This window comes from Anomaloglossus baeobatrachus, chromosome 5 (genome assembly GCF_048569485.1).
Source record: "Anomaloglossus baeobatrachus isolate aAnoBae1 chromosome 5, aAnoBae1.hap1, whole genome shotgun sequence".
In the NCBI taxonomy this organism is placed as follows: Eukaryota; Metazoa; Chordata; class Amphibia; order Anura; family Aromobatidae; genus Anomaloglossus; species Anomaloglossus baeobatrachus.
The window spans coordinates 392,046,278-392,073,917 of NC_134357.1; the positions used below are offsets into that span (position 1 = coordinate 392,046,278).

The window sequence follows — 27,640 nt, forward strand, 5'->3', positions numbered from 1 at the left end:
TCACGCTTTTTAGCTGGAGGCTTATAGTTGTGCTGATGCCCATGTGACTCTCTTGTTCTTTCATCCCAATTACAGTGAATTTTTTGTATATTAACACCACCCATGCTAAGACCCCCATCCTACCATTCCTGTGCCATGCAGTCTTGACCCCCAGCATGGCAGAGCGGAGGACCTTTTATCGCTTTCTTTGTTGCTGCTGCCAGGACGAGGCCCCAGAGAAGAGCCCATTAATCAGGTAACCTATGATTATTGCATAGTATTTCTGATTTTGTCTAATGTATACCAATATATGCTTCTACTGTGTCTTGTATATGACTTATTAAGGTTTATTCTAAAATAGCAAGTACCACACATATGAAATTCAGCCTGTGTAGTTGTTGGTGTACTACAAGTCACAGAATTTCCTGTCCCTCCTTCTCTTTTTAAAACAACATAAGTAATCCAGACATTGAAATTTCTTTGGTGTTCAATGTGATGTCAGTGTCACTATTGGGTATATACTGTAACCTTATTTACCTACATCTAAAATGTATGGAGGTATTCAAGATTTTACTTCTCATTTTTGTCCATATACTTTGTGGTTCTCCACTATGGATCTTGCGCAGACTAAAATGGGTTATGAGTAGCTGTGATCCATTTTGCAATCTTATAAAGCTGTCCCTGCTATGTACTGTGTAACAGCTGTGTCTGACTAAACAGGAACATGGTCTGCACATGCCACAGCTCCTGGGCAGGGGAGGAAGGAAAATAGTGTATTGATTAGACAACATGGGATTCTTTCTTTGAGGCTGATACTTTCTGTGAGGTAAACTAGTTTTTAAACAGGCAAGGAAATGTTTTACCTCACAGAAGGTAGCATCTGTGATCCCATGCTGTCCTGTCTATATATACTCTCTTTTGCTTCTTTCCCTGTTCGGGAGATGTGGTAGGATCAGATCCATGTACAGTCAGATACGGCCATTGCACAGCACATAGCAGGGGCACATTTATAAGATTATATCAGCACAGGAATATTTTTTTTTAATTCATCCAAATGTGGAACTTAATTTTTATTCCAAGGTCTGTTGATTAAAACCACAGGAAGATAACCAAGTTACTGAAGACCTTGGGCAGACTGAAGTCTGCAGACAGGTAACAGGGTTACTGGTGATTGCAGACAAACTGAAGTCCTAGGACAGCAGGTGGCATCATGGATACACAGACAGGTAGCAGACAAAACTCTGGTGTAACAAGCAAATCTAATACCATGGAAGCTGCACACAACCAGGAAGACATCCTGAAAACCACAAGCGGATATGTAGAAGGGGTCCTAGAAGACTGGTGACAGGTCACAGGGAGAACTCTGTAAAAACAAAAAGCTTGCATACCTAGCAAGCTGCAGACAAGCCAGAAAGACATCCTGGACCTGCAGGAAGGTTGCGATACTGGAAAGTAGGTGAGCAAGGTTACTGGATACCGCAGGCAAGTAACTCATGAAAGAATCACAGATGTCCTGATGATTGTGGACTGTGCACAGACGATTAAAAGAATTACTAGCACGTCGTGCAATTCCAAGACCCATGTGTAAGCCTTTGGAGGCCTTAAATAGGCCTAGAAAGTTAATTACATGGAAGCATGCCGCCCTACTTGCAAAGCCCGATGTGAAGCACAAGAAAATCAAATGGACTGAGGCATTAGCGTAAAACCTATTTTCCATCTTATATTGGAACAGGAAGTTACAAAAAATGACTAGCAGAATAATGTGTTTCTGTGACAAGAAGAAGAGAATAAACTAAATTTTATTTGGTACAGAGTACTGAATAGATGAGCAGTGGATCTACAACTAAGCAGGACTCCCTGATGAAGCATGCGAAACGTGCGCCCAGGTTGGCACACATTTTGGTGACCGGTGTGTGTATCATGCTTTAGGTAAATTCACCCACTCTATAATGGATGTTTGAATCTGCAGCACTTTACTTTTTTGAGCCTGCTATTGATACTCACTCTATTCATGTAGGTTAGATTGCATTTACACTTTTCTATATAGTCATTTACTTACCTTCTGGACTTATCCATCTGTATATGCATGGTGTAATTTTGACATTTATTACTGACATTCTATTAATTTATTCTACTTACCTTGTCATTTACACCTTGCATATTGTGGTTATACTCGATATATGGCTTTCCCACATTGCACGTGATATATGAGTTTCAGTAGAGCTTGTGCTTGTTGTTCATTCCATTCATAAGTGGATCATGTTGTATCTTTACCTTAGCATATAGTGAGTTACTTACCTCTTACACTTCTATATTTACAGTTCCATTTTGATATCTATCTACTTGGTATTCATGTAGTGATCAAGTATCCTGTAGCAATATACATACTTCATATATTAAATGATTTTTTGTATCACTATGCATGTTCAGTCCCTCTCTTTTTCCATTTTATATTGTCTAATATTCTTATTATTACTTTTACTGGTTACTGCCTTTCTTTTTCCTGCTTAGTTGTTCCGCTGCTCATCTGTTCAGTACTCTTTACCAAATAAAATTTTGTATATTTGTGACCAGACCATATCTCGGTTTGTTTTTTTTTGCTTCTTCTTGTTGCATTGTTCCCTTACCAAGAGTCGGCCTTACACTTTGTGAGTATTACTATTATTATTACTATATTTATTGTATATATGCCAATTTGATTTCTATAGTGTGTTTCTGACAACTCCCTATTACTCCTTTTCACTATCACACGTTGGATATGGCACGTTGGACACATAATACTACAATCTGCCACAGAAACAGTACCACTTAAAGAGAACCAACCACCAGGATTTTGCAATATGAACTAAAGACAGTGCCATACAGGCTCTAAGATGCTGAATCCAGGCATACCTGTTATAGAAAGATCCGATGCTTGGTTGCAGAAATATCTTTAATTAAAGTTGCAGAAATACACTACACTTTGATTGATGTGCTCCCTTTTCTTTTTTTGAATATTGCGCTGCACTGCCATTACTGTTCGCAGCTCGTGCGCATTGACACGGTAATTGTGTCTTCATTAAAATGGCAACCAAGTCAGCGCGTGCACAAACCGCGATCTCCGGTGCCATTTTATGAATGACTCTGCGGTGAAGACAACAAGCAGGGCCACGCGCCAATGCCTCTCATAGTATTCATCGCAGTGTCGCCAATAAAATGGCACCAGAGATAATGGTTCACGCATGTGCGGAATCTGGCGCCATTTTAATGAAGACAGAATTACTTTGTCAATGCGCACGAGCCGCCAACAACAGCAATGGCGGTGTGATGCAATATTCAAATAAAGAAAAGGGGGCACATCATAGAGGACACTGGAGAAGGAATTTACAGTGAGAATTTGACTCAAAAGGCCGATCCCCATTGCACCTGTCAATCACAGTGCAGTGCTTTTGTGGCGCCCTAGGACCTGGTCGCCACAACGGCATTGCCCTCCTGAGGGTTAATGCTGAGCCTGGAGGTAATGGGGAAATCTACTGGCCAGTAAGTTAACATCCACCGCAGTTTCTCCCTCAGGCCAGTAGGGGGAGCTCTGAACCTGAAGTTTCAGGGAGCTTCCTTAAGCCTGACCTGGGGGAGGAGTTAGTTAGTCTGTAGGGAGCAGCAGAAGTGAACAGACACAGAGTGAGCTGTCCTGTGAATCTGGGGCCTAGAGCTGGAGCAGTTTGGCCCAGAGAAGCAGGAGTAGCTGAGAGGCAGCAGAGAGACTCGGACATCGGAGTCTGTGGTTGCCAGGGTATAAAATCCGTCCCTGGTAGCCGAATCCGAAGGGCAGGGGAGCTGCAAGCCCCTGGCCCAGACACATCCAAGGTACAGCTGCAGCATCAGGGCCCGGTGTGGACCCCAGCGGAGAAGCACCAGAGAGTGGGCCTGCGCAGCCACCTACAGAGGGAAGGGACGTGCCATTGGTCCCAGCAGCGAAGAGGGCCATTGCTGGATTCAGAGAAGCAGGGTCCTATCATAACAAAGAAAAGCACAGGAGTAGGCCTCATACTCAGCTGGCCAGAAAGATCACCCCAAGTACTTCCAGGCCGACCGGATCCCCATCACCACCTGTAACGGTCTCCCAGGACTGGACTGTTCCCAGAGTAAAAGAGGAAAAGGTAAAGAGACTGTTGTTTGTGCCTGGTTCTTTCCTCGCCTGTCGGCCCTGCACCGTGTTAGTCACACAGCACCATAGACTTTCACAAGCACTAACAGTGTCCCCGGGGCTCCGCTCCACCTGTGGGGAGCAGTACCACCATTGCTGCTATATCATCACCCCGGAGGCCTCACACAGCAGCGGCGGCTTAATAGCCGCATGCCACAGGTGGCGTCACGAACACAACCATTAACAAGCAAGCCACATATTCAACTGACACCCACCAGGGCCACGGAGCCGGGCCCAGCCACCACTGACTACCACCGGACTAGTCCGGCCCGGCACCGGGTGTCCCATAGCCCTGGGGTGGGCGAGTCAATTTTGGCGTCACGAACAGGATTTCGTGCCCGGTCCCACCGGGTACTGTGCGCCTGCCGGAATTGTGCTTAAAAGACTGTGTACTGGCTGCAGACCACCGCCGCCATTAGCCTCGCCGAGCGCAGGAAGAAGGGGGGCGTGCCTGACAAAGAGCGCGAAGGGAGCGCGCCATCAGAGCAGAGCGCTGTTAACCCCGCGCGACCCGGAAGAAAATTTGAAAAGTGAACGGAGCCTGGTAAGGTTCACTAAGGGGGAGGAAGATGTCCGACTCAGAGGGAGGGCAGGTGGCTGCCATAGCCCGAGACGCCGCAGCACCAGCAGAAGCAATCCCAGTCGCCGTCGCCCCGGCCCCCACTGTAGCGCCGGTAATGCCGATCACCATGCCATACATACCGGGAGCAGAATGGCTGCCGCAATACTCCGGGGAGTCCCATACCTTGAGTGACTTCAGAGAAAGCCTGCACAGCTTATTCCGGGTGTATCCGCTGACTGAGAGCCAGAAGGTGGGCATATTAATGGGACAGCTAGCCGGCGCAGCCCAGCGTGAAGCAAAGTCATGGCCTGATACAGATAAAGGGACAGCAGCCCAGATACTGGCCAAGCTAAAGAGTACGTTTGACACTCGCACCGCAGCAGAGATAAAGATGAGATTCTTTGGGTGCAAGCAGCGGGCCACAGACAGCATAAGGGACTATGCCCTAAACCTGCAAGAGGCCCTGAAAGCAGTTAAACAGGTGGACCCAGAGGGTGTACGTGAAGAAGACAAACTCCTAACTGAGCAGTTCATAGAGGGGCTCCTGTCAGATGCCCACAGGACCCAGCTGCGTATCCTGGTCCTGCAGAACCCTGCTCTGGACTTTGCCAAGTTTAAGGACCAGGCCATCAGGGTACTGAGAGAATCTACACCGAGTGACCCAGTACCCCTCCGGCCTCCTGCTATCACGTACCCCGGGGTGGTGCCTGCAACACGAGCCACTGCAGGGGCTGAGGCGCAGTCCCTGGATAAGGATCCCACTGCGGAGCTCAGACAACAGGTCCAGGAGCTGACCAAGACTGTGGCTGCCCTTGCCAAGACCGTGCAGTCTCTACAAATGACCCCCTCGCCTGCGAAAATCGAGTTGGCCTCCAGCCCAGAGGACGTCCCATGGATGCGACAGAGAAGGATTCCGCCGACCCGAGGCAGAGACACAGACCGGTATGATTCAACAGGACAACCGATCTGCCGCAACTGCAACCAGGCGGGCCACATTGCACGACGCTGTCCTTTAAATGGGCCGAGCCTGGGGCCAGGAGCCGACCCCCAGGTGTAAGGAAGCCCGGCTCAACCCCCAGCCGCAGCAAGTATGTGGGAGGACGACCGGTCCTTCCTATTGTGCTGGATGGGATCCCTTTGAATGCCCTCCTGGATACGGGGTCCCAGGTAACAACCATCCCCCACAAACTGTACAAAAGATATTGGGCCGATTCAGACATTGACCATGGCCCAGATGATGATTTAACAATTGTGGCCAGTAATGGTCAGCCCTTACCTCAGATTGGGTACAAAGAAGTAACCATTAAAGTGGGGCGGGTAGAATTGCCATGTCAGGGGATGATAATTGTAGATATTGATCGCAAAGAATCTGACCCACTGCTAACTCTTGGTACAAATGTGATAGAAAATTGTATTGCCGAAGTGATAATTTTGTTACAACAGGCGTCTGAAACTGCCAGCTCCGGGCAGCAGCGTGTCCTACAGAGGGAGATCAGAGCCCTGATGAGGAGGCAGCAGGTAGAGCTGGCCGGAGGAGAAATTGGCAGTGTGAGGGTAAGTGACCCCCTCCCCATTGTAATACCCCCAAGAAGTGAAATGTTGATATGGTGTCGGGCAGCAATAGGCCTCAAGGGTCAGGATTACCATGCCTTGGTAGAACCAATGTATTCAGACAGTAGGCCTGGAGTCCTGATAGCCAGAGGGGTAGCGGACGTCCGCAAGGGGAGAGTGCCCGTCCGTGTCCTGAATTGTGGGGAGGAGGAGGCCAAATTGCCCCGGTATGCCACTGTGGCAAAATTGTACACTGTCAGCAACAATACCATTAAAGCAGTGGAACCCTTGATCCCGTCCGACCAGGCGGAAGACAATGGCTCCAAGGGGCAGCCGGAAGACTGGTGCCAAAAATTACATGTAGGCACCGACTCCACCCCCTCGCACCAAAAGCATGGGGTTTACCGGGTGGTACAGGAGTACGAGCGGGTCTTCAGCAAACACCCCCTAGATTTTGGGCAGGTGAAAGGGGTTCAACATCAAATCCCCACGGGTGATCATCATCCCATTAAAGAAAGATACCGCCCTGTACCCCCCGCACAGTATCAGTGTGCCAAGGAAATGTTACGGGAAATGAAGGAGGCTGGGGTTATCAGAGATAGTTGTAGCCCCTGGGCAGCTCCACTAGTGCTCGTAAAGAAAAAAGATGGTACAATGAGAATGTGTGTAGATTACAGGCAAATTAACCGCATTACACATAAAGATGCCTATCCACTACCCAGAATAGAGGAGTCACTAACAGCCTTAAAGTCAGCTAACTATTTCTCCACCTTGGATCTCACCAGTGGGTATTGGCAGGTTCCCGTGGCAGAGGCGGACAAGGAGAAGACTGCATTCACGACACCAATGGGTCTCTGTGAGTTCAATTGTATGCCATTCGGGCTCTGCAACGCCCCAGGGACATTCCAAAGGTTGATGGAGTGCTGCTTGGGCCACCACAACTTTGAAACCGTGCTGCTGTACCTGGATGACGTAATAGTCTACTCCAAGACTTATGAGGACCACCTGAAGCACTTAGCAGAAGTGTTTGAGTCCTTGTCGAAATATGGCCTGAAGATCAAGCCGTCCAAATGTCACCTCTTGAAGCCAAAGGTACAGTACCTGGGTCATGTGGTCAGCGCAGAAGGCGTGGCACCTGATCCGGAGAAAGTCACGGTAATCAAGGACTGGCCAAGACCCACCACGGTGAAGGAGGTGCGGCAGTTCCTTGGACTGGTGGGCTACTACCGAAGGTTCATTGATGGGTTCACCAAGATAGCAGCGCCCCTTCAAGATCTCCTGGTGGGCCAGCCGAAGCAGGCTAAGAAGCAGAGCCCTCCATTTGAATGGAGCAGCCAACTGGAAACATCCTTTGTCCGGCTGAAAGGGGCTCTCACGGGAGAAGAAATTCTGGCCTACCCTGACTACAGCCAACCGTTTATACTGTACACAGACGCCAGCAACGTGGGACTGGGAGCAGTTCTGTCCCAGGTACAGGGAGGCAGAGAGAGGGTAATAGCGTACGCCAGTAGGAAGCTTCGGCCCACGGAAAGGAATCCAGAAAACTACAGTTCCTTCAAGCTGGAGTTCCTCGCTATTGTGTGGGCAGTGACTGAACGCTTCAAGCACTATCTGGCATCGGCCAAGTTTACCATCTTCACGGACAACAATCCGTTGACACACCTGGCAACAGCCAAGTTAGGTGCGATGGAACAGCGATGGATGGCCCGGCTGTCTAACTTTGACTTTACCATCAAGTATCGGGCTGGCAAGAAGAATAACAATGCTGATGCGCTGTCCAGAATGCCTCACTTACCCGAGTCTGGAGAAGACCTGGATGAACTCGAAGAGATAGAGTTACCGGCTTTCCATCACCAGGGTGTTTCACAGTGTGAGCATGCTGTGGGAGTGAAGCGCTTAAACCAGCACGAGGTCTCGGTCAATCCATTACTCCACCATAATTGGGAAGAAACACAGAATGGTGACCCGGCCGTGCGATTGGTCAAAGAGAAGCTAGCGCAAGCTGAGACCCATCTTGGCCCAGACGCTCCAGAGGAAGCCCAGCAGCTGTGGAAGGAGAGGGGACGACTGTTCACCTACCAGGGCAAGCTCTGCAAGAGATATGTCAACTATCGAACAAATGAACTTGTCTGGCAGATAGTGGTTCCGCAGAGGGATGCTCCAATGGTCCTAGCAGCGTATCATGATAACGCAGGGCACTTCGGGTGGAAGAAGTTGGAGGCCTTACTCCGTGATCGGTTCTACTGGGTGCACATGAGAAAGATGATCGAGAAATGGTGCCGAGACTGTGGCCCGTGTAACTTGAGGCGGAAGGATGATGCCAGCCAAAGGTCTCCCCTACAGCCAATTGTCACGAAGCAGCCCCTGGAGTTGGTGGCCCTGGACCACGTGAAGTTAACACCAAGCCGGTCAGGCTATGTGTACGCCCTCACCATTGTGGACCATTACTCTCGTTTCCTGGTAGTAGTGCCTGTGAAGGACCAGACAGCCAGGACGGCAGCTAGAGCGTTCCAGGCATCCTTTTGTCGACCGCACGGCTATCCGGAAAGGGTACTGACGGATCAGGGTCCTGCATTCGAGGCTGAAGTGTTCCAAGAGTTCTGTAACATGTACGGTTGTAAGAAAATTCGAACCACACCGTACCACCCCCAGACCAATGGACTGTGCGAGAAAATGAACCATGTGGTTATTGATATGCTGAAGACCCTACCGCTGGAAGAGAGGAACCAATGGCCAGAAAAGTTGCCAGATCTGGTAGACTTGTACAACCACATCCCAGTGAATTCGACCAACTGCAGCCCCGCTTACCTGATGCGAGCCAGACCAGGCAAGTTGCCTGTAGACTTTGAGATGGGGACTGTGTCGCCTGAGGCGGTTCAAGAAATAGAGGATTGGGATGCAGAACGGCAGCAGCGGTACCGTAAGGTCCAGGAGTGCGTGGAAAGGAGCCTGTCTCAAGCAAGAACGAGACAAGAACAGCATTACAATCAAACAGCCCCAGCAACTCCCTTAGCACCTGGAGAACAAGTCCTCAAGAAGAAGCGGAAGACGCATAAGTTGGATGATCAGTGGGAAAACGAGCCCTACACCATTATCCCCTCCAACTTTGACAATAGTAAGGTATGCCTCATAAGCAAAGATGAAGGCAAGACCTGTCAAGCAATTTCCCGAGACCGCCTGAAAGCGTGCCCTGAACGGTGCCGAATCCAAAGAGAAATGGAAGGAGTACAAGGAAGTCCCCAAAGTCAAGAGAAAGAAGGGGAGATGATTCAAACCATCCTTGGGAAGTTCCCCAAAACTTGGACCCGAATCAACAATGCCATAGTGGTACCAGTTTTGGCGTTTCCGCAGTTGGTCGAGCCAGAAACAGAAAAGGTTCCGGATCCACCTAAAGAATCGTCCGCTCCAGCACGAGATGACACGCCAGCAGTGGAACAGGAGGATCAACCCCCTGTCAGTGGTGAACCTGTCATACCCTTGGCGACTCCTAGACCACAAAGGCAACCATCACGCTTACCTATTGGGGTTAGGCCCACCTGTAGTGCTGAGATAGAAGACGCACCACGTAGTCAGGGGCAAACACCAGAGCTACGTAGGTCCCAGCGCAGCACTCGGGGACAACCCCCTCTAAGGTATAGGGAGTCTACTGTATAAAGTAAAGAGTACTTATTAGAGTGTAAATAGTTATGCAAAATGTCTGTCATGTTGTGTACAAAATGTTTTCTTTTTCTTTGATTGCGAAAATGGACAATTGGGCCACTGGACTATGGGTGGCCAACACCTAAATTGTTCATAGTTAGCACCAGTGTGCTCAAACACCCCTGAAGAAAAACCCGTCCGGCGTGCATAGAGTGGGGTCATCAATGCTCTGACGCACGCCCAGAGCCTACGTTGGGGGTTTGATCGCGGCGGGTCCCCCATGGAGCAGTGTAATGGACACCCGGCAGGGAGCCACACTGGACTCTTATAGAAATGTTTAAGATTGTAACGTTAAAGAGAATGTGCCTCCCATATTGGGATGAAATGTATGACATGTTATGTTTTGTTTCTACAGTCCGGGAGTACTGAATTTAACTAAGGGGGAGTGTGGCGCCCTAGGACCTGGTCGCCACAACGGCATTGCCCTCCTGAGGGTTAATGCTGAGCCTGGAGGTAATGGGGAAATCTACTGGCCAGTAAGTTAACATCCACCGCAGTTTCTCCCTCAGGCCAGTAGGGGGAGCTCTGAACCTGAAGTTTCAGGGAGCTTCCTTAAGCCTGACCTGGGGGAGGAGTTAGTTAGTCTGTAGGGAGCAGCAGAAGTGAACAGACACAGAGTGAGCTGTCCTGTGAATCTGGGGCCTAGAGCTGGAGCAGTTTGGCCCAGAGAAGCAGGAGTAGCTGAGAGGCAGCAGAGAGACTCGGACATCGGAGTCTGTGGTTGCCAGGGTATAAAATCCGTCCCTGGTAGCCGAATCCGAAGGGCAGGGGAGCTGCAAGCCCCTGGCCCAGACACATCCAAGGTACAGCTGCAGCATCAGGGCCCGGTGTGGACCCCAGCGGAGAAGCACCAGAGAGTGGGCCTGCGCAGCCACCTACAGAGGGAAGGGACGTGCCATTGGTCCCAGCAGCGAAGAGGGCCATTGCTGGATTCAGAGAAGCAGGGTCCTATCATAACAAAGAAAAGCACAGGAGTAGGCCTCATACTCAGCTGGCCAGAAAGATCACCCCAAGTACTTCCAGGCCGACCGGATCCCCATCACCACCTGTAACGGTCTCCCAGGACTGGACTGTTCCCAGAGTAAAAGAGGAAAAGGTAAAGAGACTGTTGTTTGTGCCTGGTTCTTTCCTCGCCTGTCGGCCCTGCACCGTGTTAGTCACACAGCACCATAGACTTTCACAAGCACTAACAGTGTCCCCGGGGCTCCGCTCCACCTGTGGGGAGCAGTACCACCATTGCTGCTATATCATCACCCCGGAGGCCTCACACAGCAGCGGCGGCTTAATAGCCGCATGCCACAGGTGGCGTCACGAACACAACCATTAACAAGCAAGCCACATATTCAACTGACACCCACCAGGGCCACGGAGCCGGGCCCAGCCACCACTGACTACCACCGGACTAGTCCGGCCCGGCACCGGGTGTCCCATAGCCCTGGGGTGGGCGAGTCACTTTTCTGAAACTTTGATTAAAGATATTTCTGCAACCAAGCATCTGATCTTTCTACAGTAGGTATGCCTGGATTCAGCATTTAAGTGCCAGTATGGTACTGCCTTTACTTCATATAGAAAAATCCTGGTGGTTGGTCCTCTTTAATTGTCAGAGAAAGCCAAGGGCGATGGTTTTTTCACTGCTCTAGTCAAATCAAAGCTGATCTCTGACTGGTTGTTATCAAAGAAAGATCTACTCTGATAAATAAGGTCCATTCCGCATTGTCCTATATTATCAACACAAGGAAACAGGTATTGTTATCGTGGCCCTCCCTGTATTTTGGTACAATAGGAAACTTTTTGTAGATAACACTAGCAACACATAGCAAACTAGGACCCGCATATTCCCCATGGTGAGGTCTAACCTGCGATCGACTCATAACCCCTAATATGAAAATGAGACAACTATTTCACCTAATTTGAGTATGTGGACAAAATACTTAATTGGGTGTCACCAGGTTTAATATTTGCTCCTCTCTATTTTAAAATTGACAATACAAGTTGCAAATCAATTTGCCAATTGTATTTTATGGACTGGCAAATTGAACTTCTTACCTATGATGTCTAACGTAGCACAGTGCCACTAATTCCTAGAGAGACGATTCCTCTTCTTGAACGTTTACTACCAGTACAAAAAGGATAACAACTCTGATTTTACTATTCCCCTCTTCTTGTAGTTCCACCACTTACTATACATACTTGTATTATATAGAGTGAGTACTGCAGTTGTTGCTATTGACTTAGTGACCGTAACATGAATGAGATGACTACACACACAGCTGCTAGAAGACTTACTGGCCCAAGGCTATATATATCTGATGTCCTGAGTCCTGACATATGTATGTAGAATGTGATGTATTGGTGAAGTTTCCAAGTGACATAAAGGTCTGGTACAAACAACCTCCTCAGGAAAAGCTGATGCTTGTCAAATGTCACCCTAGATGAGGTTTTCTTAATCATATCTTGGGACAATTTGTGTTCAGGGATCTATTTGTATTGTAGTGATACACTCTTGTACTTTGACCGGGAGGTAAAGCGTCGAAGAGCAGAAGAGGCAAATTTATGGAACGAGCCCCAAGACGTGTCTCACACTGAAAGAGACGATGATCGAGAGCTGTACAACTTACTACAGAAGCGATCACGAACCCGGAGAGGCTCAGAGGTCAGTAAGAATATCGAAAGCTGAAGGAACAGCAGAACAAAGAACAACAATTTACAACCATAGTTGGAGACTTTACGTGGCCTGGAAGAACTTTAGTTTCATATTTATGGATATTGGGCAAATAATGGTGTTTAACTTCTGGTCTGGGAACAGACAAACTAGAGTGGGAATTTTAGGGGGTAAGGACATGCAAAAGCTCTATGGTCTGGGAAATCCCAAAATGTGCCAAGATTGTTGCCAAAAAGTTGGGACAGTCCCTTCAACTTTAGATTTTAGTCTCCCAACATCAACAACAAAGTGAACTGTGAGATCATCACAAAACAATCCAAAACAAAGAAATTACAGTGAAGCCTCCACAAAAGACCACCCTTTCTATCATACATACTGTCAGTCTTCTTTGAGAAGACCCCTCCCCCCAAACTACTTTTAGTGCTATTTCTATGCAATAGATTTGGAGCTCTAAGCCAGAAAAATGGAACTCTGACCTTTAATGTAGACCTATTAAGAAATCATTTCAGAATGTTGGATCTGAAAATAACATGATGGTAAAATGCAGAAATCTGCTTTAAGCAATATTATGACTCAAACACACGACTAATTTTCTCCGTGGTCTCAGGTATAGCACTCAGACCTATGATATTCCATGCGGCTGTTCACATGTCCTATTTATTTCCTTGAACCAAGTGGTCTGAGGAGAAAACTGGTGACATGTCAAAATTTGAAGTTTGAAGTGTCAGATCAAAATCAGCAATGTATGTCTATTGGTCTGTGAAAAACATTGGACATCATAACGAACTGACATAATGGAGAAGGTGGAGAAACTTTTTTTTTCTCTACACCGTCAAGAAAAATTGATACCACTCTGGTCCCAATAATCTGACCATTTTTCTTGGCTTGAGAGAGAACAGTCATGTGAACCTACCCTTACTCAGAAATGCTTGGTCTTAAAGAGGTTTTCTGGTCAAAAATGGCGCGAGCATGAGATATGCATATTCCCGGCTAAAATCCAACTAGATTGGCGCAGCCTGGTTCAATGCAAGTGTATTGAGCGACGCCGTCCATCTAGTCGGACTCTGGGCAGGAGTTTGCATAGCATATACTTTTGGCCATATGACTGTCTTTACTGTCTCTGACATTGGAGAATCCCTACAGCGTACAGTGCAAGCCATATGAAGATTCACAAGTCTTCAGTCACATAGAGTGACTGCAGACGTCTCATTTTTGACTGGACAAACCCTTTAAAGAGGACATGTCACCAATTCAAAAGTGGCCGATTTTTGTTCTCATTTTATTCCCAATTCCTCTCCAGAATATGGCTTTTTTTTCCTTAAATCTGCCATACAGTACCAGAGAGATGAATCTTCCTATTTTGCGTTCTTATTTAGTACTAATTTTATGATTTGGGGCGTGACTCACAGCCTAAAGACAGGCACCCATAGAATTCGGGGAACAATGTCCCCTTGTAAAGACAACAAAAATAAACACTAAATAAAAAGGCCCATTTCTCTGAAACCATCTGGCAGATTTACCCAAAAAATTGCAAACTTACTGGAGCAGCAGGAATAAATTAAGAGCAAAAACTGTACGTTTTGTGACCTGGCAAAAAGTCTTCTTTAATCGCCACTAAAGTAATTTTTTATTACGCCACTGGAGTGTTGCTTTAAATCTAGGTCCCCTCCCGCTGTCTTCATCTTCTTCCAGGTTCGCTCCGGTCGGTCTCCGGTGATTCATGACCTGCCACAGCACCAGTGTTTCATGGAGCGTGCTGAATTTCACAACTCAATGCATCCTTGTTATGGCTTTCATAGATATATTTTGAGAACTTGTGACGTAACTTCTGCCTTCCAGCCAGTCAGAAGTTACGGGCACAAGATGGAGCAGCGGAACCAAAATGAAACCAAAAAAGGGTGAAGTCGTCTGGAGGGTGAGTATAAGGGATCACTAACATTAGGATGAGTGCAATGTGAGAAAATCCCGTATTGCACTTGGACCAATGTTAGTCAATGCTGCAGCTCATCTGTGAGTTTTTCTTCAGCTCTAAACGAACTGATGAAAAAAATCGCAGCATGCTGGGATTCGCAACGTGTCTCAGATACAAGTCTATGGGTGCGTGAGAAATATCGGACTGCACTGATGTCATCCGAGTCCAGTCCGATATACAGTCATATGAAAAAGTTTGGGCACCCCTACCTTTTTTCTATATAACAAATTGGGTTTTTGCAACAGCTATTTCTGTTTCATATATCTAATAAATGATGGACTGACTAATATTTCTGGATTGATATGAGGTTTATTGTACTAACAGAAAATGTGCAATTTGCATTTAAACAAAATTTGACCGGTGCAAAAGTATGGGCACCCTTATCAATTTCTTGATTTGAACACTCCTAACTACTTTTTACTGACTTACTAAAGCACTAAATTGGTTTTGTAACCTCATTGAGCTTTGAACTTCATAGGCAGGTGTATCCAATCATGAGAAAAGGTATTTAAGGTGGCCACTTGCAAGTTGTTCTCCTATTTGAATCTCCTATGAAGAGTGGCATCATGGGCTCCTCAAAACAACTCTCAAATTATCTGAAAACAAAGATTATTCAACATAGTTGTTCAGGGGAAGGATACAAAAAGTTGTCTCAGAGATTTAAACTGTCAGTTTCCACTGTGAGGAACATAGTAAGGAAATGGAAGAACACAGGTACAGTTCTTATTAAGCCCAAAAGTGGCAGGGCAAGAAAAATATCAGAAAGGCAGAGAAGAAGAATGGTGAGAACAGTCAAGGACAATCCACAGACCACCTCCAAAGACCTGCAGCTTCATCTTGCTGCAGATGGTGTCAATGTGCATCGGTCAACAATACAGCGCACGTTGCACAAGGAGAAGCTGTATGGGAGAGTGATGCGAAAGAAGCCGTTTCTGCAAGCACGCCACAAACAGAGTCGCCTGAGGAATGCAAAAGCACATTTGGACAAGCCAGTTACATTTTGGAAGAAGGTCCTGTGGACTGATGAAACAAAGATTGAGTTGTTTGGTCATACAAAAAGACGTTCTGCATGGAGGCAAAAAAATACGGCATTCCAAGAAAAGCACTTGCTACCCACAGTAAAATTTGGTGGAGGTTCTATCGTGCTTTGGGGCTGTGTGGCCAATGCCGGCAGCGGGAATCTTGTTAAAGTTGAGGGTCGCATGGATTCAACTCAGTATCAGCAGATTCTTGGCAATAATGTGCAAGAATCAGTGATAAAGTTGAAGTTACGCAGGGGATGGATATTTCAGCAATGATCCAAAACACCGCTCCAAATCTACTCAGGCATTCATGCAGAGGAACAATTACAATGTTCTGGAATAGCCATCCCAGTCCCCAGACCTGAATATCATTGAACATTTGTGGAATGATTTGAAGCGTGCTGTCCATGCTCGGCGACCATCAAACTTAACTGAACTGGAATTGTTTTGTAAACAGGAATGGTCAAATATACCTTCATCTAGGATCCAGGAACTCATTAAAAGCTAAAGGAAGCGACTAGAGGCTGTTATTTTTGCAAAAGGAGGATCTACAAAATATTAATGTCACTTTTATGTTGAGGTGCCCATACTTTTGCACCGGTCAAACTTTGTTTAAATGCGGATTGCACATTTTCTGTTAGTACAATAAACCTCATTTGAATCCAGAAATATTACTGAGTCCATCAGTTATTAGATATATGAAACTGAAATAGCTGTTGCAAAAACCCAAATTGTTATAAAGAAAAAAGGTTAGCATTAATAGGGGTGCCCAAACTTTTTCATATGACTGTATATGCAGAGATAGGCAATGGAGAAGATGGAAAAATTAAATTCTCCTTCTTCTCTGCACCTTTGCTCCAGTTGTCGCATCCAAGAGAATCGGAGCACACTAGAATGACACGCTCACAGCAGCTTTTGAGCCAAGTATCATTAGCATATCGCATCCAGTGCTGTACGATAGTGTGACTCCAGCCTAAGACCGGAGACACGAGATAGGAGACTTAAGCCTGCTTTACACGTTGAAATTTTGCATACGATATCGTATGCGATTCGCAACGCCCCCATCGTATGTGCAGCACGTTCAATTTGTTGAACGTGCCGCACAAACGATTAACCCCCGTCACACGTACTTACCTTCCATACGACCTCGATGTGGGCGGCGAACGTCCACTTCCTGGAGTGGGAGGGACGTTCGGCGTCACATCGACGTCACGCGGCAGCCGGCCAATAGAAGCGGAGGGGCGCAGCTGAGCGGGACGTAAACATCCCGCCCACCTCCTTCCTTCCGCATTGTGGGCCGGGAGCCGCAGGAGGCAGGTGAGATCTGTTTATCGTTCCTGGGGTGTCACACACTGCAATGTGTGCTACCCCAGGTACGATGAACAACCTGACGTTCAATTCGTCAGGAATGAGCGATGTGCGTGCAATGAGCGGTTTTTCGTTCAATCGCAATTGCACGTCGCTGTCACACACTACAAGATACCTAACTATGCCGGATGTGCGTCACTTACGACGTGACCCCGCCGACACATCGTAAGATATCTTGTTGCGTGTAAAGCGGGCTTTAGATTTTAAGCACCCCTCCAGCCCTGGAGTGATCCTTTAAGATAATGAACAAGAAAGACTTTACTTAAAAAAAAGTTGGAAATAAAAATTACTCATAGTTGTATAGTTAGTTTTTGGGCTGATAATTGCATATAAATGGGAATTAAGATATTCAGATTTTGAATATTGAGGTCACTGTGAAAATCATTGGAAATATGATGAACGATTATAGGCTAAGTGTACAGACCTCGGATGACAGGAAAAGATACATGAGCTTTGAAGTCAGCAATGGCTAGTATGCTAGTATGCTGAGGGAGACAGGTGAAGAAGATGAATAGTGTTGTATCTCTATACAAGTTGCCTGTGATTTTCCATCTCTTAATCAGGGTTACCGCCGGCTGAGTTTTGATATCAGCGCCCACAGACAGGTACGGAAAGATGTGAAGGATCGTTGGAGGGCTCTTCTGGAAAATCTAGGTGAGCCAATGATTACTGGTTGAACCTTGTAAATATATTTGGTAATCTAGATACATGAAAAAAAGCCTTACACATTGCTTATAGACTCCATGATGGGCTGTCCAGATTGCTGCAGTTTGGCTGCAGATGATGGATGGTACCCACTGAGTTCAATGGAGTAGGGGAGTAGGGGAGGTCAAAATCTGCAAAAAAAAATCCAATTCTAGTAGTTTCTATTGCAGAATATATATGTACAGATGCAATAAAAAAAGAAAAGTATGGTACTATACTTTCTTCTCCTGGTGGTCCTGTGACAACAAAACCTTATCACCCTCCAGTCTCTATACACCCAGTGGTAGAGTGGCATGGTAGTCCTGGACGATGGTTTGACTCCGGACACCATGGCATGCTATATTAAATGCCTGGTGATGGCTGGGTGTGTGGACTTTTGCCGTGTGGGCTGCAAACCCATGCAGGCTACATAATACCGCTGACATTGGCTGCTTAGGACCAGATGAGAACTGAAACTCACAAGGAGACCAACTATTCACTTTAAACCACAACTTTTTACTGTACGTTTCATTCTCATTCACAACTTTACACTCCAGATAGCGAGCACAGCTGAACTTCCCTGTTGTGTTCGATCTTCCTGAGTCGTGAGTCCCAGTTCAATCCAGTCCAGCACTAGAGCATGCACCATGAGAATCACGTTCCTTTCTCCAATCCCCAGTCCAGTTTCCTTAGTGGTCTTATAATGACTGGAGTAAAGTATTGCACTCCCGAACATCTAGTGAGACACGCTTGGTTGGTTTGACTACGCTCACACGCCAGATGAGTTAACCAGATTCCTAGACAGTTAAGGGGCCAGGCAACTAGAGTCCTGCACCAGTAGAAGTCACCCATTACCTTGACAGTTTAAGGGGCTGGCTGCTAGGATTCTATCCTCTGGCTCCTATAATCTGGGGCCACTCCGTGCGAGGATCAGTCTCTAGTTACAACGCTGTTCACACTCTGCGTCTCCAGCCATAGTCAAGGTTCACACTATCTTTCCTTCTGTATCCTTTCGTCTGTTGCCAAAAACCACCCACTGTGTGTGACCTTTACGACCGACTGACTAAACATCTGTCACATTCGCTCACTAGACCTTCACTGACTCTATTTGAAAGAACCGTCATTTTCGCTTTCAGCTCAACTTCCTTACTAACCATATACTGTATTTTTCGGACTATAAGATGCACTGGACCATAAGATTCATCCCAAATTTAGAGAAGAAAAATATAAAAGAATTTTTGAATATTAAAATGGGAGGTTCATCTTGTAGTCTTATAGTCCATCTTATAGGCCGAATGTAGTTTACTGCGGGGGTTGTGGGGTTACAGGAAGACGGCAGCAGCTGATGGGGATGGAGGAGGGGGTTTAGTAGTGGCGCAAGGCAGACACCATTGATCTCCCAGCGATTGACTTTAGAAAAATGGCACCAGAGGTGGCGCATATGCAGATTGAGATGTCAGAGAGCTGAATTCTCAATCCGCACATGCGCCGTCTCTAGTGCCACGTTCCTGAAGTCCATCGCGTCCGTTGCCAGGAGATCACCTGCGAGCACTGCGAGAACACCCCCTCCTCCCAGCCCAGGGCCCGCAGCATCGCCCCACTCATGCCACCAGCAGCTTCCTGCAGCGGCAGCCCTGCCTCCTGTGACCCTGCTTGACTGCACCCCAGTAAGCTGCATCCAGCCTATAAGACGCAACTGTGGCACCCCAGTGGTCATGTAAGCCACAGTGGCGTTGTTCTCCTCACCAGGATCAATGCAATACTTGGAGGCAGCGTGGGGACCTCTCCTTGTCAGGAACATTACATGCAACATCTCCTACTCCAGGCCAGCAGGGGGAGCTCAAAACATGATTTGAAGGGAGTCTCTCTGTACATGCTGACCTGAGGGAAGGGTTACAGTGAACAGGCAGGAAGTGAGGCAGAACACTGTTGGTGAGGAGAAAGAGTGGTCGCTGTTTGAGAGCTTCTGTGTGAGCTTTCCAGGACCGAGCACTAGGACAGGACACCGAGATCCTCGGTTACTGAGTGCAAACGGCCCAGTAGAAAAACCTGGAGGGCAAGAGATTCTACATTTCCTGGCCCATCTCAGTTCCAAGACGCAGCAGCAATACAGAACCCGGGATCACAGTAATACAAGCGGGTCCCATAACCGGTTCACGCTGCCCGTCACAGGGGACAGTCATCTTCAAGTGAGGAGAGAGAAGGGGACGCTGTGCTGCTCCAGGCCGCAGCAGCTCCCACAAAGAGCGCATTAAGGAAGGCCTCCAATCCGCCATGCAAGGAGAGATCCACGCTGCTTCTGGGCTGACCGGACCACTGTAAACCTGGACCATAACACCTGACTAGTAGATGTAAAGAGGAAACTACCAACTTGTGTCATCCAGTTTGTGTCGGCGTCCCAGCCCTGCACCCCATTGCACCACTACAACCTCCACCATCCTCCTGGAGTCCACTCCACCTGTGGGCAGTGATCACACCCGAGCTGCACTACCACCAGCCCCAGCAAGGAACCCTGAAGCGGCGGCTAATCCCTGGCAGCATACCACAGGTGGTGTCACGACAAACTTTCCCAAACACCCCGCTTCCCCTTCCTTTTACTGCACGCCTCGGGGCAACGGAACTTGGCAAGGCCACCTGTGACATCGCCTGACCTGACCCTCAACGGCCCGGCAACGAGTAGGTTAACTACCTGCCCCATGTGGCACTGCAAATCCCCATTTTACCCCCAATTTTGGGAGAAAGAAAAAATAGTGTCTTATAATCTATACATTATACATTACACCGTCAACTTTACATCTCACAGGATCACATCACAATATTTCACATTACATTACAATTCACACAATACAATATTAACAAAAGACACAAGACATTCTACACACCACACACAACATGACAATACATTGATATGATTGTTGTCTTGAAGAGTAGGAACGGGATAGTCATAGTGTGCCACTGTTACACAGCCTCTAGTGATTACTTTTTATCAGATATCTTCACTGGAAGCCATTTGCAAATTTCCCTGTGTTTTTCTCTGAATTAATCACTTCCAAAAAGCACCTTTGTCAAAACTTTCTAAATTTATTTCTAATTTAAACTAAAATCCAATGTACAAATATTCAAATAAAGTGTGAATCACGGCTTCCATGTTTTGCATTTATACAACGATGCTACGTAGCGATGATGCTACGATTTAGAGTGTTGAATACGCCTGAAACACGTAAACAGTATGTGTCACATTATGTGGATATTTGCACTTTGGATTTTCCTTTACATTGGAAATAAAGTTAGAAAGTTCTATTCCCTATGATGGACAACAGTGCATTTGGAATTGCATGTGCCAACTGGGGGCCAAGCCCGTGCAGGATATCTTATGGAAGCCAGTTGGTGAGTCAATGCTATAAACTTTGCATTTCTTTCACTGGATTAGTGTGAATATACTCTTATTTTTCCAGTGTCACCTCAGATTCTGTCTTTCACCCCCAGGTTTTTATAATGAAGCAGATTCTTTGCTCACTGTGACCTCCAACCACTCCTACAATAGTATGCGGGACCCCACAGAGGCTCGTCGTCTGCTCAACCTGTTAGCCGAGGAGACCAGCATATTTGAACAGCACAGCCTTCAACCTCCTGAGAGATATCTATTTGTTCTGGTAAATCAAATAGAAGACTAAAGGTACCGTCACACTAAAGGCCCCTTTACACACTGAGACTTTCTAGCAATCCCACCAGTGATCCCAACCTGGCCGGGATCGCTACAAAGTCTCTGGTAAGTCGCTGGTGAGCTGTCAAACAGGCAAACCTGGAAAACGACGCAACAGCGATACGGACCTGCAGAACGACCTAGCTAGTCATTGGGGACGTTGTAAAGCAGCTTTTTGAAAGGGAAGTCGCTAACGAAGTCGCTGTAAAGGTCCCTTTACACACTGAAACTTTCTAGCGATCATGCTGCACAGCGGGAAACAAAGGACCAAAGAATGGTCCTGAGAGATGTGTAGTGATCAGCAACCCCACAGCAGGGGCCAGGTCGCTGATGTGTTTCACACACTGCAATGTCGCTGGGGAGGTCGCTATAACATCACAAAACCGGTGACGTTACAGCGATGTCGTTTGCGATGTTGCAGTGTGTAAAGGGGCCTTAAGCGACGCTCCAGCGATCCCACCAGCAACCTGACCTGGCAGGGATCGCTGGAGCGTCGCTGCACGGGTTGCTGGTGAGCTGTCAAACAGGCAGATCTCATCAGCAACCAGTGACCAGCCCCCAGCCAGCAGCGACGCGTGGAAGCGATGCTGCGCTTGGTAACTAAGGTAAATATCGGGTAACCAACCCGATATTTACCTTGGTTACCAGCGCACACCGCTTAGCGCTGGCTCTCTGCACTCCTAGCCAGAGTACACATCGGGTTAATTACCCGATGTGTAGTCTGGCTATGTGTGCAGGGAGCCGGCACTGACAGCGTGAGAGCGGCGGACGCTGGTAACGAAGGTAAATATCGGGTAACCAAGGCAAGGGCTTCTTGGTTACCCGATATTTACATTGGTTACCAGCGTCTGCAGAAGCTGGCTCCCTGCTCACTGCACATTCAGTTGTTGCTCTCTCGCTGTCACACACAGCGATGTGCGCTTCACAGCGGGAAAGCAACAACTAAAAAATGGCCCAGGACATTCAGCAACAACCAACGACCTCACAGCAGGGGCCAGGTCGTTGCTGGATGTCACACACAGCAACATCGCTAGCAACATCGCTGCTAAGTCACAAAAGTCGTGCCTCAGCAGCGATGTTGCTTAGTGAGACGTGGCCTTAAAGATTTCCACAATCCCTTATAACCTACAACATCAAAGATTTAAAGGAATCCTGTCAGGTGCAATATGCACCCAGAACCACGAGCAATTCTGGGTGCATATTGCTATTACCTGCCTAACTGTCCCTGTATACACTAGCATAGATAAAGAGATCTTTAGAAAAAGTATTTCTATTTCTTTTATCGTATGCTAATGAGCGTTGCTTCCCTTGCTAGTCGGGCCCCATTAGCATGTTAGCACGCTCCTGTGGTAACATGCTAATGAATGTGCAGCGTCAGAGGATGATCTCACTCATATCCCTGCTGCCATCGCCGCCCGACGCTGGATTTCGGCTCAGTGCACATGACACCGGAGGTTTGGTCATGCGCACTATGAAGCCAGGTGTACGTGCCTCGGCTTCAAACTGAAGTAGTGCGCATGACCGGAAGTCCGGAATCATGTTCACTGAGCTGAAATCCAGCATCAGGTGGCAATGGCAGCGGAGAAGTGAGTGAGATCATCGTTTGATTTTGCATATTCATTAGCATGTTAGCACACCAAAAGGGACGTACTAACATGCTAATGGGGCTAACCAAAGAGGGAAGCAACGATCTTGGGACTAGTCCCCGCACTCATTAGCATACAATAAAAGATCTTTAGAAATACTTTTTCTAAAGATCTCTTTATCTATGCTACCAGATGAAGGGACGGTTAGGCAGGGATTAGCAATATGCACCCAGAACTGCTCGTGGTTGTGGGTGCATATTGGACCTGACAGGTTCCCTTTAAGCTGGCCATTTGTATTAGATAGCTGTTTAACCATCTTAGCTATCTCCCATATACAGCTCATTCTATGAGAAATCCCTGACAGACTTTCTCCTGGTGGCTTACCTATGGTAGAACAATGCAATCGTCGGTATGAAATTGGACATGCCTTCCCTGATGATCAGTTGACTTTCAATTCCATACACATTAGGTCAGGGATCCCCAACCTGTGTCTTGGGAGCCACTTGTGGCTCATCAGATCATGATGTGTTGCTTGTGGCTATCTGTCAACTTAGTGCATTAGTACCAGGTCTAGCAAACAGCTAGAGCAGATCTCCAGAGGGTGACTTTTCTGAGTGGCCCCAAACAGAAGAGGAGATCTAAATGCACATATAGTGGCCTTGCAGTTGGAAAGAAAAAGATTATCTCAGCACAGGAAAAATGTATCACATCCAATTGTGGAACTTATTTTTATTTCAAGATCTATTGATTAATATGAACTTTATTAATGGGAAAACCCCTTTAACAAAATGGTAAGATGGACGTAGGATGATACTGCCAGATAGAGGGGGTGTTTAAAGCTGCATGTGATAATGTGGTGGGAGTGCTTGATGCAAGAATACCAAATGAGGGTAAGGTCTGAACCCCTGATTACAAGTATACCTCTATGGGAAACTTTGCTTGTCATTATACTAATAATGGGGGTTCTGGGTGTCACTACTGTGGGGAAGGCAGGAGCTGGATTTCACTATTGAGAGGGGCCTCTGGATTTGGCTCATGACCTTCTCTCAGAGCTGAATGTGACTCTCAAGGTAAGAAATGTTGGGGATCACTGCATTAGATTGTCAACCAAACCCATTGGTGGAGGAGAGACCACCGATTCCTTCATTATTTAGATATCAGGCTGGAGCCAACACAACTTGAGTTTGTCAACCAGAAGATGATGCCTTCTTCCTTTCTCCATAATTTAGAACTTGTGATTAATTTCAGGAACCTCTAATAAAACTAAATCAATATATTTGATATTTGCCTTGACCTCCTTGCTGGTATTTTGTCAGTTCATGCCAATATGACATCTCTGCTCACCCCCCTGTAACACACTCCACATGTCTTACCACTCTATGTAGTTTACTGTAGAAGACCTGCAGACAGACGATGATGTTCGGTGACCCTTCCAGCAGTTTATCTATATTACATATTATATATAGGGGCTGTTGGAGGTGAGAGAATATTAATATGTGATACATTTTATAAGTACAGTACATAATTAATATACCATATAACATTCGTATTAGTTTCTGATGGAACTCGTGAGATTTGTGTAGCACCCAATAAAACATCTCCGTATCAATAATGAGAACAATGTCTAACCCTGGCTCTCTCTCTGAATAACTATTCAGCCAAGGATTTTGAACAGTATGTACAGTAACAAAATATCCATATCTGACATGGTGAATCTCTGTAGTGCAGGAGGAGTTGGATTTATGGTCTTCATTGAAAGGTCCCTCCATTCCCCCCTCCACCACTATCTTCCCTCAGGCTTGTCACACAATGTTCTGGATTGTGTGATTTGCTGTAAGTGGTGACAGAACAGACACTAATTACAAGTGTTAAATGTCAGCTCTGGAGTGTTTCATTTCACAGAGATCTGTTAGCACTGATGAGGATGAGGAAGCCCCTATATTTTTTTGTTAAGGAGAGCGTAACACTATAGAGTCCATAAAGGTGACACCATTTATTTATAACACAGGAACCTAATGTTTTTCAGGACCGGCTCATAGTTCTTGACATGGGAACAGAGTTTGTATCTATTGCAAGACGGTTTTACCCCCCTGAGATCTTGGACAGCAGTGAGAAGGAGAGTGTTGAGCCTGGCTCTGCTGTCCTGGTGAGCCCGGGCAAGGAGACGGAGGAAAATGGTGGAGACAAGGAGGAAGAGGAATACGTTGAGGTGGATGAAGATAGTTTTCTGGTCAATCTCATTGAATAATAGTTGAAGCCAATGTCAGCCTCCATCTTTTACCTATTGTCCTCAGCTTTATTTTCTCATCTTTTCTATAGCCCCCTTTGGCATTACTTAGCTTATCCTATTCCAAGAATGCTCACTTCCTCCTATTCAATCATACTATTTATATAGATGTTTTCACCCTTTAAATAAAATCATTCTCCTACACCAGAGGTGAGCATTCTGCAGGACAGCAGCTTTTATGAGAATATAGCTCCCAGCATACCTTGATGCTGAACAATGTCTTACATTAAAGAGGTTGTCCACTCCTTTAACATTGTTTGCCTATCCTTAGGAAAGGTCATCAATGTCTGATCTGTGGCAGTGAAAAGGCCCCTTTACACACTGAGACTTTCTAGCGATCCCACCAGCGATCTCAACCTGGCCGGAATCGCTACAAAGTCTCTGGTGAGTCGCTGGTGAGCTGTCAAACAGGCAGACCTGGCCAACGACGCAACAGCGATCCGGACCTGCAGAACCACCTAGCTAGTCATTGGGGACGTTGTAAAGCAGCTTTTTGAAAGGGAAGTCGCTAACGAAGTCGCTGTAAAGTCCCCTTTACACACTGAGACTTTCTAGCGATCATGCTGCACAGCGGGAAACAAAGGACCAAAGAATGGTCCTGAACGATTTGTAGCGATCAGCAACTTCACAGCAGGGGCCAGGTCGCTGATGTGTTTCACGCACTGCAATGTCGCTGGGGAGGTCGCTATTACGTCACAAAATCGGTGACGTTACAGCGATGTCGTTTGCGATGTTGCAGTGTGTAAAGCCACCTAAAAACCCAGCATCCCTGCCAATCAGCTATCCTCGGAGTCGGTGGTGGCCGAAAATGCACAATTACGGAGCTGTACAGCTCTGTTCACAGAATTGCGGATGCGGTTGGGTACTGCACATCCGCCCCCATATTGATTTGCGTAAGGGGCGGATGCGCATTACCCGGCCACGACCACTATACAGTAGTACAGTAGACGGAGCTGGGATGTACAACTCTGTAATTGTGTAATTCCGGCTGCCACAGGTACCGAGAACAGCAGATCGGTAGGGGTGCAGAGAGCTGTAGGCCACCGATCAGACATTAGTGACCTATCCTAATTGTAGGCTATCCATGTTAGAGTAGTGGACAACCTCTTTAAGATCTGAACATGTGTTTATTTTGAAGATAACTTTTTAGGCCAAAATACTTCAAAAGTGACTGTTCTTTTATAACATTTTTGTATTTTGTCAAGTTGTTATATGTTTTAATGTGATTATTTTTTTATTAATATCCCACTCTGCGGAAAAAAATTACATTAATTTGGTAGTTTGAGCCAAAGGGTTGAGTTAGCCAGCTTTGGTGCTGTGGTATAACGTTAGGATCCCAGGAAAGTACAATGGTGACAAACCCTGTGGTGTGTATAATGAGGTCATATGAATACTACACTAAGCTTTGTCAGAAAGAGAGCTGCATAAAAATGTTTTACGAAATTTGCTGTGTAAGGAAAATATATGCTGTTGATGGAGTTAAAAAAAAATCTAAGTGCCTGATGATTTCCAGAATCTAGAACTCCACAGAGTGCTATCGCCCATTTTCAGATTTCCCCTACATAGTGCCATTCCTTTACAAATACTTCAACTCCGCTACGCTTTCAGTTTTTCGCCACTCCAGCGGTATTTTAACATTCATTATCCTTCTCCATTGTGTTTCTGTCTACATGACCACTTCAATAAAGTAATAAGCAGAATTATTCCTTGTCATAGTCAAGATTAAAGTGCACCTACCTGCAACACACATTGGCAGCAGCCATATTGTCCATCAAGAAATACCCTACTCTATTCAGAACTGTGGTATTCTATTATAGATGTAGACTATGAGCCTTATGGCTCATGCAGATGTCCACGAGACTCAGTCTGAATATGGACTGTCCAATGGTCTGCTGAGCTGAGCCTGGCAGCCTTTTTGGCTTGCATGGGGCTGTCTAGTCTGATTCGGGAGACCCATGGACAGTCAATGAATCGCGATTTGTACTCAGATCAAGTTTCATGGATGTCTGGTCTCTTGTTTTTCTACAACATATACCGGTCATGTCCATTGATTGCATAGTATTACTCCCATTCAAATTAGTGGCATTAAGTTGCAATTCCATACACAGCACATAAACAAAACTACACTTTTTGTGTTTCTGGAAAATAAAAGACCTTTTTTTAATACTGGATCAAACCTCTAACAGTCCTGTTATAAAACATAAACTTAGCAGCTCCATTTTGTTTGTCCGGAAAGGGTAGGGGGTTACATTTGTTTGGACATTCCACAGATGCAATTTCAGGTTCTTGTAATACTTTATGCAGTGGCACCACCTGTCAATAATAACCATCTGCCAAAATGCCTTTCCAACATGTTGAGGAATCATTTGCACAGACATC

General features: G+C 46.4%; 1 protein-coding gene across 1 annotated transcript; it reads left to right on the forward strand.

Moving 5' to 3' along the window:
• The first annotated feature begins 118 nt into the window (after positions 1-118).
• On the forward strand, positions 119-27,640 carry LOC142310181 (melanoregulin-like). Its single transcript, XM_075347663.1, has 5 exons — positions 119-235; positions 12,471-12,630; positions 17,565-17,655; positions 21,172-21,338; positions 25,001-27,640. The coding sequence occupies exons 1-5, from the start codon at positions 156-158 to the stop codon at positions 25,220-25,222; spliced, it is 720 nt and encodes a 239-aa protein (XP_075203778.1). The 5' UTR covers positions 119-155; the 3' UTR covers positions 25,223-27,640.